This window comes from Dermochelys coriacea, chromosome 12 (genome assembly GCF_009764565.3).
Source record: "Dermochelys coriacea isolate rDerCor1 chromosome 12, rDerCor1.pri.v4, whole genome shotgun sequence".
In the NCBI taxonomy this organism is placed as follows: Eukaryota; Metazoa; Chordata; order Testudines; family Dermochelyidae; genus Dermochelys; species Dermochelys coriacea.
Genome location: NC_050079.1, coordinates 25,839,828 through 25,853,885, shown reverse-complemented (window position 1 = coordinate 25,853,885; position 14,058 = coordinate 25,839,828). Strand labels below are relative to the sequence as shown.

Here is a 14,058-nt window from a genome sequence, read left to right as displayed (position 1 = left end):
CTCAGGGCTTCCTTCCTTGTGCCTGATATGGTGTGTCTATTCAGCCTCTCCAACTGCGCAACTTCTTCCCACAGCTCCTGACATGCACTCCCACCTGACTAACTGGGAGACTTTTAACTAGTTTCAGCCAGCCCCTGATTGGCTTCAGGTATCCCAATCAACCTAGCCTTCTCCTTGCCTTCTGGAAAGTTCTTAATTGGCCCCAGGTGTTTTAATTGACCTGGAGCAGCTGCCGTTTCACTTATCCTGGTACCAGGGATTTGTTTAGCCTGGAGCTAATATATCTATCTCCCATTACTCTTCCATAGCCATCTGGCCTTGCCCCGTCACAGCCTATAGGAGATTCTGGGCAGGGTCAGCGTTTTGTGTTTCAGATTTTAGGGTCTAACACTCGTGGTGGCTGAATACCAAAAAGAAATTTGTAGATTCAAGAACTGCTTTTTCTGAATCATTCTCATTACATTGTTCCTGACTGTTGGGTTCTCAGTCCTCCTGCTGTTCTAGAGGAGACCCTCAGAGCAACTCAAACATTCAGATAAGAGAAGTGAGATGTCTGCTGCAGTCTAAAGGCCAGAATTTGCAGCTCATGACAGTGAAATACTGGCTCAAGCCAGGGATGGTGCAAGGTTCTCCATGCAGTTCAGCACAGACATCTCAAACCTAACTTGCTACATCCCCTGCTATTTCAGTCCTGGCTATCTCCTCAGCTAGGACTGCCACCTGTGATATTAGAGGGTGTATTTGTCCACCAGGTATTCAGCTGATACTGCCAAACTCTAGTCTTTCTGACCCAGACACTGCAATTAGGACAAAGAACTATTTGAACTTTTCCTCTATTGTTTATGACCTCTCGCCTCTGTGCTATACAAAGTCATATGCTAAAAATGAAGCTCTGTGCCACTGAGCCCCTAGTTTTTAAATATTATGTTTAACATTATGCCACTAATTTTTTTCAAGAGCTTAACTCTCCTTATAAGTGTCACACAGCAAGTAAATAGGTAAGGCTTTAGCTGACTTTACTGAAAGGATATTATCACTTATACTGCTGTCTATTGAAGAGTATCAGCACTTTCGGTGATGACACTGAAAAGCCAAGCTTTTACCCTTTCACTGACGTCAATGGAAAGGTAAGACTGGTTTACACAGATATAAACCAATAAGGATGTACTGCATTATATAATTACTAAAAGTTAATCTCCTTTGTTGTTTTTTTTTATTAGTGACTCATATGGTCCCAGCACAGAACCTTCATTGCCTTTTTATGGCTTTGATTGTTCCTTCTTGAAAGTGGAAGAGAAATGGATACATGATAATATAGAAGGGCTCAATCATACAGTCCTTACCAGGCAAAATTCCCACTTAAGTCAAGGAGTGCAGGGTCACTAATTCTAATGACAATCTCTTTTTCTAGAGATGATGGCCAAATGACTAATTCTGGTGCTTGTTATTTAACAAGTGCAATTACTTAATTATTTACTCAGACTGTAGTTGATCACTTACTATTTTAATTCAAGCCAAAATTGCCAGATTAAAGTGAATAGAAAAACTGAAACTTGATTCCCAGGAGTTTAGAGATTTTTTTTATGAGAAAGGAAATAGTTTAACTCCAAAGTTTTAGAAAGTTGTGTATTATTGTCTTTTCCCCACCTTTCCCCTATAATTTTATACTGCATTCTGCTGGCTCTCTACAAAAGAGCAGAGTAAAAGGAATATCTGTCATAGGAATGAGGAGTTTGCTATAACCTGCTCACAGCCTTGTCTGTTTTTCTTCAAATTTTCTATTGAGACTGCCACTGGTAGGAGCGCTAGTGGTCATTGGTGTTCATGAGCAGCATGTCATGTAGACCTTGCACAGGGTTAGACAATACCATGCTTAAAACATCAGCAGTTGTATAGAATTAATGCTCCCACAATTGGTACCAGTGGTATTTTAGCAGTGGGATATTTTAGCAAAGAATTCCTCCCAGAAGTGTTGACAAGGCCATTGTGAGCAGAGATCGCGCTAACTCCTTTTTCCTATTGCAGATGTTCTTTTTAGCTTAGTGCCCATTAACTCGGCTCTTTTTGTGAATCCTCAGAAGAATGAAGTATCAAGTTAGAAGAAGAAAGAAGACAAAAAGATGAGTTTCAAAGTGCCTCCTTTTTGGATACTGATTGTGGAACATTAGGCATCCCAGGAGCCTTTTAAAATACAAGGCAGATGGACAATCCTTTCTAGGGGGCTTGTCTTCACTGATAAAGAATGCATTTTATTTTTTACCTCCGGGTAACTAATGTGTGTAAGCTATCCTGAGATAAAAACACAGTGAAGACAAGGCACTTTGGTTTTATCACAAGGTAAACTACATACGGTCAACCCCAGGTGAGGATATAGTGCTGACTTCACCTAGCTTAATTTATCGTAAAACTCAATTGCCTTGTATTCACTGTGTTTTTACCTCAGCATAACTCACATGCATTAGATATCACAAGGTAAAAAATGCACCTTTTTTTTAGCAATTAGACATGGCCTAGGTCTGACAGTCGGTACCTTCCACAAACACTATATATGCTTAAAAAAATTCAGAACAAAAGCCTCTTGGATTTAATGTTCGGAGGTAGAGCTGGGCTGCTTCTACAGTCTCAGTAACCCCGATCCTCATTAAACCATAAACCAGAGATGGGTGAGACTGCCTTCTAAGATACGTTCATACACTGTGGGTAGAATCTGGAATGTCATTTAGAGCTGGTCAGGTTCATCCATGTTCAGACAATTCAGTGCTAATGGCATTTACCTTATCATATGGTGCCACAAGACAAAGGAAAACTACACCATAAGTAACTGTAGTGACTAGAGAGAGTGCTAAGTAGTAACTAAATAAAAGTATGTTAAATTAAAACAGTTCTGTTATCAATATGGTGGTGTTACTAATCTGGTACTGTTGTCGCAGCAAGAGACCAGCTTCTTAACACTTTTCAGGAGAGCCAGTCTCAAGACGCAGAACAGGACGTGAATGGGCAGATTCTGTTCTTGGTTGGTTCCACCGGAGTAAATGCAGAATAACTCTACTAAAGTCATTAGGATTACTCTACATTTACTTTGGAGGAACTGAGATCAGAATCTGGCAGAGGGGTTTTAATTCAAAAGTGACACTAAACTGCTGTAATTTACACCTTATTCCTGATCATCTGAGTAAAACCAGCTAAAACTCAGGGATTGTCTATAGGGAGAGTTAGTGCATGGCAAGCCCACATGTAAATCTATAGTTCACTAGCTTGCTATACTCTAATTGGCTGTGTGGATCCTGGTACCACACACTAGAAGTTCTATAGTGCACTTTGACATACTGCTGTCACTTCAGAAATTTTAGTGTATGGTAGCAGGATCCGCATGGCTAGTTAGTGTATGGCAAGCTAGTTCTCTGTAGCTTTTCACTCTGGCTGGCTGTGCACGAAGTCTCTGTGTAGACAAGCCCTCACTTTTTACACTCTCACTCACTTACAAATAGGTAACCTACACCCAGTTACATATCGCCTCTAATTTTGGCCCACTAAGTCTAAGGGAATCTATATTAGTGTACTTGACTGGTTGGAGGAAAGGGGTGTAGAAGGAATAGGAGATGGTAAAAAGGAGTATATTAAAATAGCGGGGCAGCCTACTGATCTGAGGAAATTTAAACTTAGAGGGCCCACCCCTGTAGTTTTTATACACTCACACTCCCATGGATTCAAGTGACCGTGTTCCAGACTAAAAGCACATAGTACCTTTTCAAGCCAGATGCTGGCTGTGCCATTTTGTGGATTGCTTAAAATTTTGAAAGTTTCATCTTCATTTCCCAATTCCATAGAAAAGTTTACGAACTTGAATTTCATCTCTTCATCCGCGTCTGTTGCTGTAATAGTTGTTATTAATGTACCTACTTCTGTATCCTCAGGAAAACTGAATGGCCCATACTGCATTTAAAAAGATGAAAGAGAAATCAGAAGTTCTATTTCTTATTGTGCTACTGTTTTACACCTTCCCTCAGGTTACTTTTAGGTGCAGTAGAAGAAAAGAAGTTGGTGTAAGACATGATGATTGCACCAGTGGTTATAAGTATTGGATGATTATTGGACAGTCTATCTCTATTTATTTAATCTAGGATTGGTTTAACTAGGATATGGTTTATCCATATTATTTGCATTATCTTCGAGACACCACTGACTTGCTGAGGAAACTACAATCCATCGGTGATCTTCCTAAAAACACCATCCTGGCCTCTATGGATGTAGAAGCCCTCTACACCAACATTCCACACAAAGATGGACTACAAACCGTCAGGAACAGTATCCCCGATAATGTCACGGCTAACCTGGTGGCTGAACTTTGTAACTTTGTCCTCACCCATAACTATTTCACATTTGGGGACAATGTATACCTGCAAATCAGCGGCACTGCGATGGGTACATGCATGGCCCCACAATATGCCAACATTTTTATGGCTGACTTAGAACAACGCTTTCTCAGCTCTCGTCCCCTAATGCCCCTATAACATTAAAAAACCAGTCAGAGAACACTTCAGTCTCTCTGGTCACTCAATTACAGACCTGAGAGTGGCTATTCTTCAACAAAAAAAACTTCAAAAACAGACTCCAACGAGAGACTGTTGAATTGGAATTAATTTGCAAATTGGATACAATTAACTTAGGCTTGAATAGAGACTGGGAGTGGATGGGTCATTACTCATAGTAAAACTATTTCCCCATGTTATTCCCCCCGCCCCCACTGTTCCTCAGATGTTCTTGTCAACTGCTGGAAATGGCCCACCTTGATTATCACCACAAAAAGTTTTCTTCCTCCCCCCGGCCCCCGCGCTGCTAATAGCTCATCTTAAGTGATCACTCTCCTTACAGTGTGTATGATAAAATCCATTGTTTTATGTTCTCTGTGCGTGTATATAAATCTCCCCACTGTATTTTCCACTGAATGCATCCGATGAATTGAGCTGTAGCTCACAAAAGCTTATACTCAAATAAATTTGTTCGTCTCTAAGGTGCCACAATTACTCCTTTTCTTTTTGCGAATACAGACTCACACGGCTGCTACTCTGAATCCTTTCCTATTGTGATAGTGTCTAGAAGTCCTATTGTGCTATGAACTGTATAGCCATGTAGAGGAAATTATCCATGTCACAGTGATCTTACATATGAACATACCAAGTAGTTATAAATGAAATGGAAGGAATGAGGGGAGGAGGAGGAGGTTACAGTAATATAAATATGTTGTAGCATAGACAAGCTATGTGCACAATTTGTAGGTAGCCAGTTTTTATATGAACAGTAAATAAGCATGGTAGTATCTTAAGTCCATAGAAACTCTCCATTTTTCTTTTTTCTTTTTTTCTTTTTTTTTTTTTACTGTGACAGGTCTTTGACTCTCTAGCACGCGTAAATGCATTTGTTATTGTAACCTTAGACATCGTAAATTAACATTTGTGATGAAGTGCCAGGTCTCATACATAGACATTAAGGGAAGGATTTTCAAAAACACTTATTAACTTAAATCTGCTCTCACTGAAGTCAATGAGAGTTTTATCATTGACTTAAGTGGGAGCATAGTTAGGCCAGCACTAAGCATGTTTGAAAATCTTACCCTTAACCTTTATTATATCTATCTACATATGGAAGTGATTAAGCTGCAGGGCTATTTGCATTATATTCAGTGCACCAGGGTGTCATGGTGTAAGATGTCAGCACTCCTTTGACAGCTAGCTATCAGAACAAAGTTTCCAACTCTGGAGTGTTAATCTTTGAATTCTGTCCCCACTGAGATCAAACATTGCACCTTCTATAATAAGAGTGACAACATCTTAACAGGGCTGATATCAATCAAGAGCCCTTGGAATTTCTTCTGTGTTTTGTGCTGTGTTTATGTTACCCTTAAGCAACCCAGGGAAACACTGAAATTACAAGCAAAATCTGTTGTCATTCTTTTTGAAGTAGTATTCAGTTCATCAGTACTGTTTGTGTGAAGCAAGTGAGCTTTGCTTTTATAAAATAATGTTGCCATCAGTAAATAGGATGTTGTCAAAGCTGCTACAGTCAGTCAAAACCCTGACCTGCTGTTAAAAATTTCATGAGTTGCTTTTCAGTCTTTTAACAATTCTTTGTGTCTTTATACACCCAATTCAGTGTTGCTATGCGCATGATTTTATTGAGAGTCTTGTGATATCTGGTGGTCTGCTTATAGCCCAGCTCCTAGAGACAGGTGATTATGTGACAATCTCAACCTTTATTTAAAAAAATATGAAGAGTAAGTTTTTTGCACTTGTGTATGTGGAGAAAAGCTTAAAACTGTGACCTGAGTGTTACCTCTACAAGTTCAAAAATTAGAAAGGGAAAAAAAGAGCCACATATTTATTTTTTCTAAATTTTGTGGGGGGGGGGGGGTTAAGAGAATCTCATGATTTGCAGGCCCAGACTTATGTTTTTTGAACATCTGCTGTTGTCAGTACTGTAATTCCCTGTGCACGGAACTACCCCTACATGAACACACCCTGGGGTTTAGGGGTGTTCCCTTAGTTATCACTTCTGTGATGAGTACGGAGGATAACAGTAGCTCGAATTGGAAAATACAGATGTGTATATACCAACACAAGACATCATAATACCCAGACTACATTTTTATCTTTCTTGCTTGGACTGTTGAATCTAATGTGCTCTGGATTCCCTTCATCAATAGAACTGAGGAGAGAATACAGCATGTGTCTTTACAGTGCTGTAATATCCATCACTTTGTGGATATCTTTAAGACCATAACATATCTTCCCAGTCACTGATCTACAGATATTGTAAATCACTCACATGCTGTGTAAGAGGGTTACCTTTGTCTGTGAGAATACAGGAGGGCTGTCATTTACATCCACAACTTTAATCAAGACTGTACAAGTGCTGCTGAGACCTGGAAACAAACACAGAGAATTTTTTTTCAGATTTCTTGACCAAAGTATATATTTGATGCAGAAGCAGCTATTCTGTAATGCAAGGATGTCTGGGATGCCTGGTACAAAGTTAGCAATATTGTGCTTTTGAGAGGAGATGATAATCTGTTTCTATTCAGGGTCTGATCTGAATCTGAAGACTACAGAAGCCAGGAGAGCAAAGTATGGGTGCTGTGTGTAGATATCATAAATGGGAGTTGAGATAGCAGTTCCTTAATTCCAAAATTGTCTGTATTTCAATGTGTGTGCACACAAATATAAAAAAATTATCTAACACATACAATGCACTGATCCACTTTAAAAATTATCATTCATTCCCTCTCTTCTGTTCCCCAGCCATTCCAGTATGAAACCCTGCCTCCCCCTCAGTTGTATTGTATGTCTCTACTGCATGTGATCACTCACAAGAATTCAGGGACTATTTTTTTCTCAAGGGGTTGCAATGTGTTTAACACTATAATCTTCAGGTTTCAGAGTAGCAGCCGTGTTAGTCTGTATTCACAAAAAGAAAAGGAGTACTTGTGGCACCTTAGAGACTAACAAATTTATTTGAGCATAAGCTTTCGTGAGCTACAGCTAACTTCATTGGATGCATTCAGTGGAAAAAACAGTGGGGAGATTTATATACACAGATACACAGAGAACATGAAACAATAGGTGTTACCCATAACCCCATAACCTCAGCTGTGCAGAACACAATGCCATCCACAGCCTCAGAAACAACTCTGACATCATAATCAGAAAGGTTGACAAAGGAGGTGCTGTCGTCATCATGAATAGGTCGGAATATGAACAAGAGACTGCTAGGCAGCTCTCCAACTCCACTTTCTACAAGCCATTACCTTCTCATCCCACTGAGGGTTACCAAAAGAAACTACAGCATTTGCTCAAGAAACTCCCTGAAAAAGCACAAGAACAAATCCGCACAGACACACCCCTGGAACCCCGACCTGGGGTATTCTATCTGCTACCCAAGATCCATAAACCTGGAAATCCTGGACGCCCCATCATCTCAGGCATTGGCACCCTGACAGCAGGATTGTCTGGCTATGTAGACTACCTCCTCAGGCCCTACAGTACCAGCATTCCCAGCTATCTTCGAGACACCACTGACTTCCTGAGGAAACTACAATCCATCGGTGATCTTCCTAAAAACACCATCCTAGCCACTATGGACGTAGAAGCCCTCTACACCAACATTCCACACAAAGATGGACTACAAGCTGTCAGGAACAGTATCCCCAATAATGTCACGGCTAACTTGGTGGCTGAACTTTGTAACTTTGTCCTCACCCATAACTATTTCACATTTGGAGACAATGTATACCTTCAAATCAGTGGCACTGTCATGGGTATCCGCATGGCCCCACAGTATGCCAACATTTTTATGGCTGACTTAGAACAACGTTTCCTCAGCTCTCTTCCCCTAATGCCCCTACTCTACTTGTGCTACATTGATGACATCTTCATCATCTGAACCCATGGAAAAGAAGCCCTTGAGGAATTATACCATGATTTCAACAATTTCCATCCCACCATCAACCTCAGCCTGGACCAATCCACAAAAGAGATCCACTTCCTGGACACTATGGTGTTAATAAGCGATGGTCACATAAACACCACCCTATATCGGAAACCTACTGACCGATATTCCTATCTACATGCCTCCAGCTTTCACCCAGATCACACCACACGATCCATTGTCTACAGCCAAGCTCTACGATACAACCGCATTTGCTCCAACCCCTCAGACAGAGACAAACATCTACAAGATCTCTATCAAGCATTCTTACAACTACAGTACCCACCTGCTGAAGTGAAGAAACAGATTGACAGAGCCAGAAGATTACCCAGAAGTTACCTACTACAGGACAGGCCCAACAAAGAAAATAACAGAACGCCACTAGCCATCACCTTCAGCCCCCAACTAAAACCTCTCCAACGCATCATCAAGGATCTACAACCTATCCTGAAGGACGACCCATCACTCTCACAGATCTTGGGAGACAGACTAGTCCTTGCTTACAGACAGTCCTCCAACCTGAAGCAAATACTCACCAGCAACCACACACCACACAACAGAACCACTAACCCAGGAAGCTATCCTTGCAACAAAGCCCGTTGCAACTGTGTCTACATATCTATTCAGGGGACACCATCATAGGGCCTAATCACATCAGCCACACTATCACAGGCTCCTTCACCTGCGCATCTACCAATGTGATATATGCCATCATATGCCAGCAATGCCCCCCTGCCATGTACATTGGTCAAACTGGACAGTCTCTACATAAAAGAATAAATGGACACAAATCAGATGTCAAGAATTATAACATTCAAAAGCCAGTTGGAGAACACTTCAATCTCTCCGGTCACTCGATTACAGACCTAAGAGTGGCTATTCAACAAAAAAACTTCAAAAACCAGACTCCAACGAGAGACGGCTGAATTGGAATTAATTTGCAAACTGGATACAATTAACTTAGGCTTGAATAGAGACTGGGAATGGATGGGTCATTACACAAAGTAAAACTATTTCCCCGTGTTTATTTCCCTCCTCCCCATCCCCCACTGTTCCTCAGACGTTCTTGTCAACTGCTGGAAATGGCCCACCTTGATTATCACTACAAAAGGTTTTCTTTCCCCCCCTCCCCCCCACTACACCCCCCCTCCCCGCTCTCCTGCTGGTAATAGCTCATCTTAAGTGATCACTGTCCTTACAGTGTGTATGGTAACACCCATTGTTTCATGTTCCCTGTGTATATAAATCTCCCCACTGTATTTTCCACTGAATGCATCCGATGAAGTGAGCTGTAGCTCACGAAAGCTTATGCTCAAATAAATTTGTTAGTCTCTAAGGTGCCACAAGTACTCCTTTTCTTTTTACTATAATCTGCACGTGTGAGGGAGCATGATACATTGGTTAGCAGATGAGACTGAGCTCAGATTCTCAGATGGTTTAAATCAACAGAGCTCCATTCACTTCACTGGGGTTACACCAATTTACAGTAGCTGAAAAGCTGGCTCTTGAATTCTAGTCCTGGCACTACCACCTTGTAGAAAGTGTTAATAATACTCATTTCTTTCCCAGGGAGGCAGGAGATTAATTTCACTGGAGAGAGACAGAAACTTTACAATCCAGCCTGAGTAAAGTGCAGCTGTGCCTGGAACAGAACTAAGACTCTGACAGACACAGCCTTACCTATGCTTGGCTCCTGGAGAAGGTCAACTGTGCCAGCCCTTTTATTGGTTTATCTTATTGTTCCCTCCCTTATAGCTCAGCTGCACAGACTGGCCCATTGCAGGGGTAGCCCTCAGGCTCCTCTCACTGCTTCTGCCTGCCCACTCCCAACCCATCTCTGCAGCCTAGCAGCAGCTGCTTTTCCTCCCACCCCTTCACACAGTCTGGCAATGCCAGTACCCAGTGTAGGGATGAACAGGTTCTTCTTATTCTTTGCACAGGTGTACTACCAGACTCATAAGTGGCCTTTAGTATTTGTAGAGTGCCTTGAGATCCTTCAGTGAAATGTTACAGAAAAGGCAAGTGTTGCAGTCGCTAAGCTGCACCGCATGACTTAAACTAGCATGTTGAGGAGCTCCAGTGGTGCTGTGTCATTGGATGATCGCTAAATAATCATCTCAGTTCACAATAGTGGGCCATATAACAAATTTGTATTCAGAATGTGAATGCCACAGCTACTGTCTGACTAAATATTTACATGTAGGAGACCTACTATACTGAACAGTTTCGCCAGAAAGACAATCATTTTTGGACTTGTTGAATTTCTAGTCCTGGAAAGTGATGCATGTTGTGACAATTTCATGCCAACTGCAATTTGATCAATGTATTTAACTGAGGGAGTGTTTGTTTTAGGTGAGGTTTGTTTTTTTTTACATTGGGCACTGCAAAAGGTTAGTAATAAATCACTGATCAGACCCCTGATCCTTCGGAAAACATACCCCCTTCAGTCCCAGCAAGATCTGTTGCGAGAACAAGGAGGTGATAGTACTTTGCAGCATTGGTCTTCAGTTCAGAATCCTGTAATGTTATCACTCCAGTGTCTTTCCCAATGTGAAATAAAAAGCCTTCGGACACTTGAGGCTCTTGGCTCAATATCTCATAAGTAATTTTAGCATTGTTGGTCTTTGGGTCATCAGCATCTTCTGCTTTTACTGTGATAATCTCACTCCCTGCATGCAGAGAAACATCACCAGTGAATAAAGGAAATATAAACACAGCAATTAAAAAAATGACTTTTTAAAGCAGTGATTTATTTGTCATTTCAACTCTTCAGTTAGCATAAGAGATGAGCCTAAGTTGCAACATTTAGAACCAGATCCAAACTTTTCCCAAGATCAGTGTGTTTTGATCTGCAGTTTGGAGCAATTTCTTCTTAATATACAGGATTCGGTGACTATGTTGGCACATGCTATCTTCACAGGAATACAACCAAAACAAGAAACTAGACAAAAGGGACATTTTTGAACATGCCCATTTTAGGTAATATTACTGTAGGCAGTATCATTTTAGGTAATATAGTTGCCAAATTTTCCCATAATTAAATTACAAAGGTGTTCATTTCCCTTTTACTAGTTGTATTGTTTTATATTTAATTAATTAATTAATTATGTTTTAAGGTGAATACAAGATTCACAAAGTGTTTAGTTTGCCATAATCCACTTCTTGATGCTGCTCACATAGTGGTTTAAGGGAACAAGCACTCCCCTTTGAATGCAAGGGGACTGAGTTAAAATACTCTCCTTGCATTTTATTTTAGGTCAGACTAGAGGATCCTATTGGCCCTTCTGGCCTTAAAAATCTGTCACCTCCGAATTATACTTCCTGCCTCTTATGCAGGCAATGCTCTCACTGAAGTCTCGCCTTGTAAGGATTGCATGACTGCGCATGGGGTAGAGAATGGTCATATTATCAGTATTGTTTCTACCCACATGTTGGCCACCATAAGCATTTTGCTTCCCATGATGCCACGGATAGACAACTCTCACCTTTGGCTGTGTTCTCCTCAAGTTCTACCTGATAAATCTCCTGGGAGAATACTGGCCCATTGTCGTTCTCATCCATCACTGTTAGCAGGAGCACTAGTGGCTCATTATACAGCATTCCATCCTTGTTCTCAGCAAAAATCTGAATCTCATACTGACAATGTTTAAATGAATTCATAAGAAAATTTATAATTAACGTAAGATTTAGTCAACTTTATTCATTTAATAGAAGTTAACATTTATATTTGCCCTTTTGGTAAAAGTCCTACTGAGTGCAATGGGGATGGAACCAATGTGCTCTGTAAAAATTATATGGGAGTTCTATAGAAATTACTCTAAAAGCCTATAGGATTCAATAGAGAATGAGATGCTTTCTTTAAGATTTGTAAGCCATCCTATAGACTATCATAGCAGGGATATAATTCTGTGTGAAATTATATAGACTGGTTACCATTCTCTATTACACTGTACAGAATTTTTCTATGAGACTTCTTATGGATTACATACAGCCTAATTTTGCACTACTTAATCTGGTAAATCTCCTATTGAAACCAATGGGAATTCTGCTGAAGAGAGGAGTGTAGGACTGGACCCATAATATTTAAAATTCTCTCCCCTTTCCAGTGCTACAGATTGTCCCTTCAGCTGGGGGAAGTGATCCATATGAAATTAATTCTTATGAAACTGTGCTGCGTGTGAACCATGACAGTGGATACTATAAACAGCTGAGTTACCAGCACAGTCTCACTTGGAAACTAAGCTTTACCAAAACATGTTAATCTTGGGTCATCTCTGGAACATGAGACTTTGTCCCATGAGCTAATCGTTTCTGAACTAGCATGCCTCTGAAAGACAGAGCCAAAATTTCATTCTATTTATAAACTATACAGACAAGTATTGATCAAGGTTCAAATTATAGTATGATAAAGTGTTTTTTTATAACAGGTCTTTAGACCCTCACTTCATTGGACATGGTGCTCTCCGCTTTATATGTTCTAGGGATAAGAATCTAGAGTTTGAAGGTAAAACTTCTATCACTGATGGTAGAAAATCGACTTTAGAAACCCAGATGCCAGCTTTCAGGCTTTCCAACTGTATGGAAGGTCCAGGCCTCCTGCTATAAATACTAGGGCCATATGTTCCCTTAATACAGAAAAATCAGCAGATTCTGTTCTGAATATTCCCCTTGGCAAAGTGTAACATGTGGCATTGTGGTCAGGACACTGCCTCCTATCAACATGGAGACCAAAACTGTGCAGCCAATAGGGTCCAAATCCTTGAGTCCAGCCATGCTCCACTTGGCTCAGGATCCACATTCAGTGCCATCTTATTATGCCCGAGATGACTGCTGGGAGCAAATTCAGAAGGGACCTCAAAGGCCAATTATAGCCAGGGATTTCTTGAGAATAGCAGTACTCCATCCAGGCCCCCCTTGCCTCAGGAATGTCCCCAAACAGCCATCTATACTGTCTATCCCACCTGGGGACTCTTTGCAACACAGCATAGGCCAAAATCTGGCTCTGTTCTTCTCAGTTGGCCAAAGCCTGAGGTCCTTACTCAAACCTCATTCAGGTAAATGCCTGTTGACAGTTATGACATTCACCAGAACAATGACTGAATATAATCTGGCTGAAGATCTTAAGATTTAGCCCACTGGGAACAACTACATGAACAAACAGAAGTCAGAGTGATAGTGGCATACAAAGATAGACCATATTAATGCAGTCCATTGTATCTGGATGAAAGAAAAACTAAATACTATCTTATTTATATTTGGGAGTTTGATGAAGGTTGAGTGTAAAGATGTAAGAGGTGCACTGGTATAAACGATAGCAAAGTCTATCACTAATAAGAGAGGAAAGCTAGTCTAGGGGATAGGGAACCAGGCTAGGTTTAACTCCTGGCTCAACCACAGACTTCCTATATGAACTTGGACAAGTCACTTAATCTAGCCCATGCCTTATTCAATCTGTAAAATGGGGATAATAATACTTCCCTACTTCCCAGTGAGGGCCATAAATCGCATAAAAGTACACAAATAGATAGATTCTAGTTGCATGATTCTAACTTTAAGATTCTATTTCACACACATGCA

The 14,058-nt window shown here is 40.7% G+C and overlaps 1 protein-coding gene across 1 annotated transcript in view; it reads right to left on the bottom strand.

Moving 5' to 3' along the window:
- CDH16 (cadherin 16) overlaps positions 1–14,058 on the bottom strand; it is a 70,092-nt gene that overhangs the window by 27,624 nt on the left and 28,410 nt on the right. The window contains exons 9-12 of the mRNA XM_038368720.2: positions 11,967–12,117; positions 10,920–11,150; positions 6,843–6,919; positions 3,745–3,933 (exon numbers count right to left, since the gene is read on the bottom strand). Of these exons, the coding sequence (XP_038224648.1) occupies positions 3,745–3,933; positions 6,843–6,919; positions 10,920–11,150; positions 11,967–12,117 (648 nt within the window). The remainder of the gene's footprint in view (positions 1–3,744; positions 3,934–6,842; positions 6,920–10,919; positions 11,151–11,966; positions 12,118–14,058) is intronic.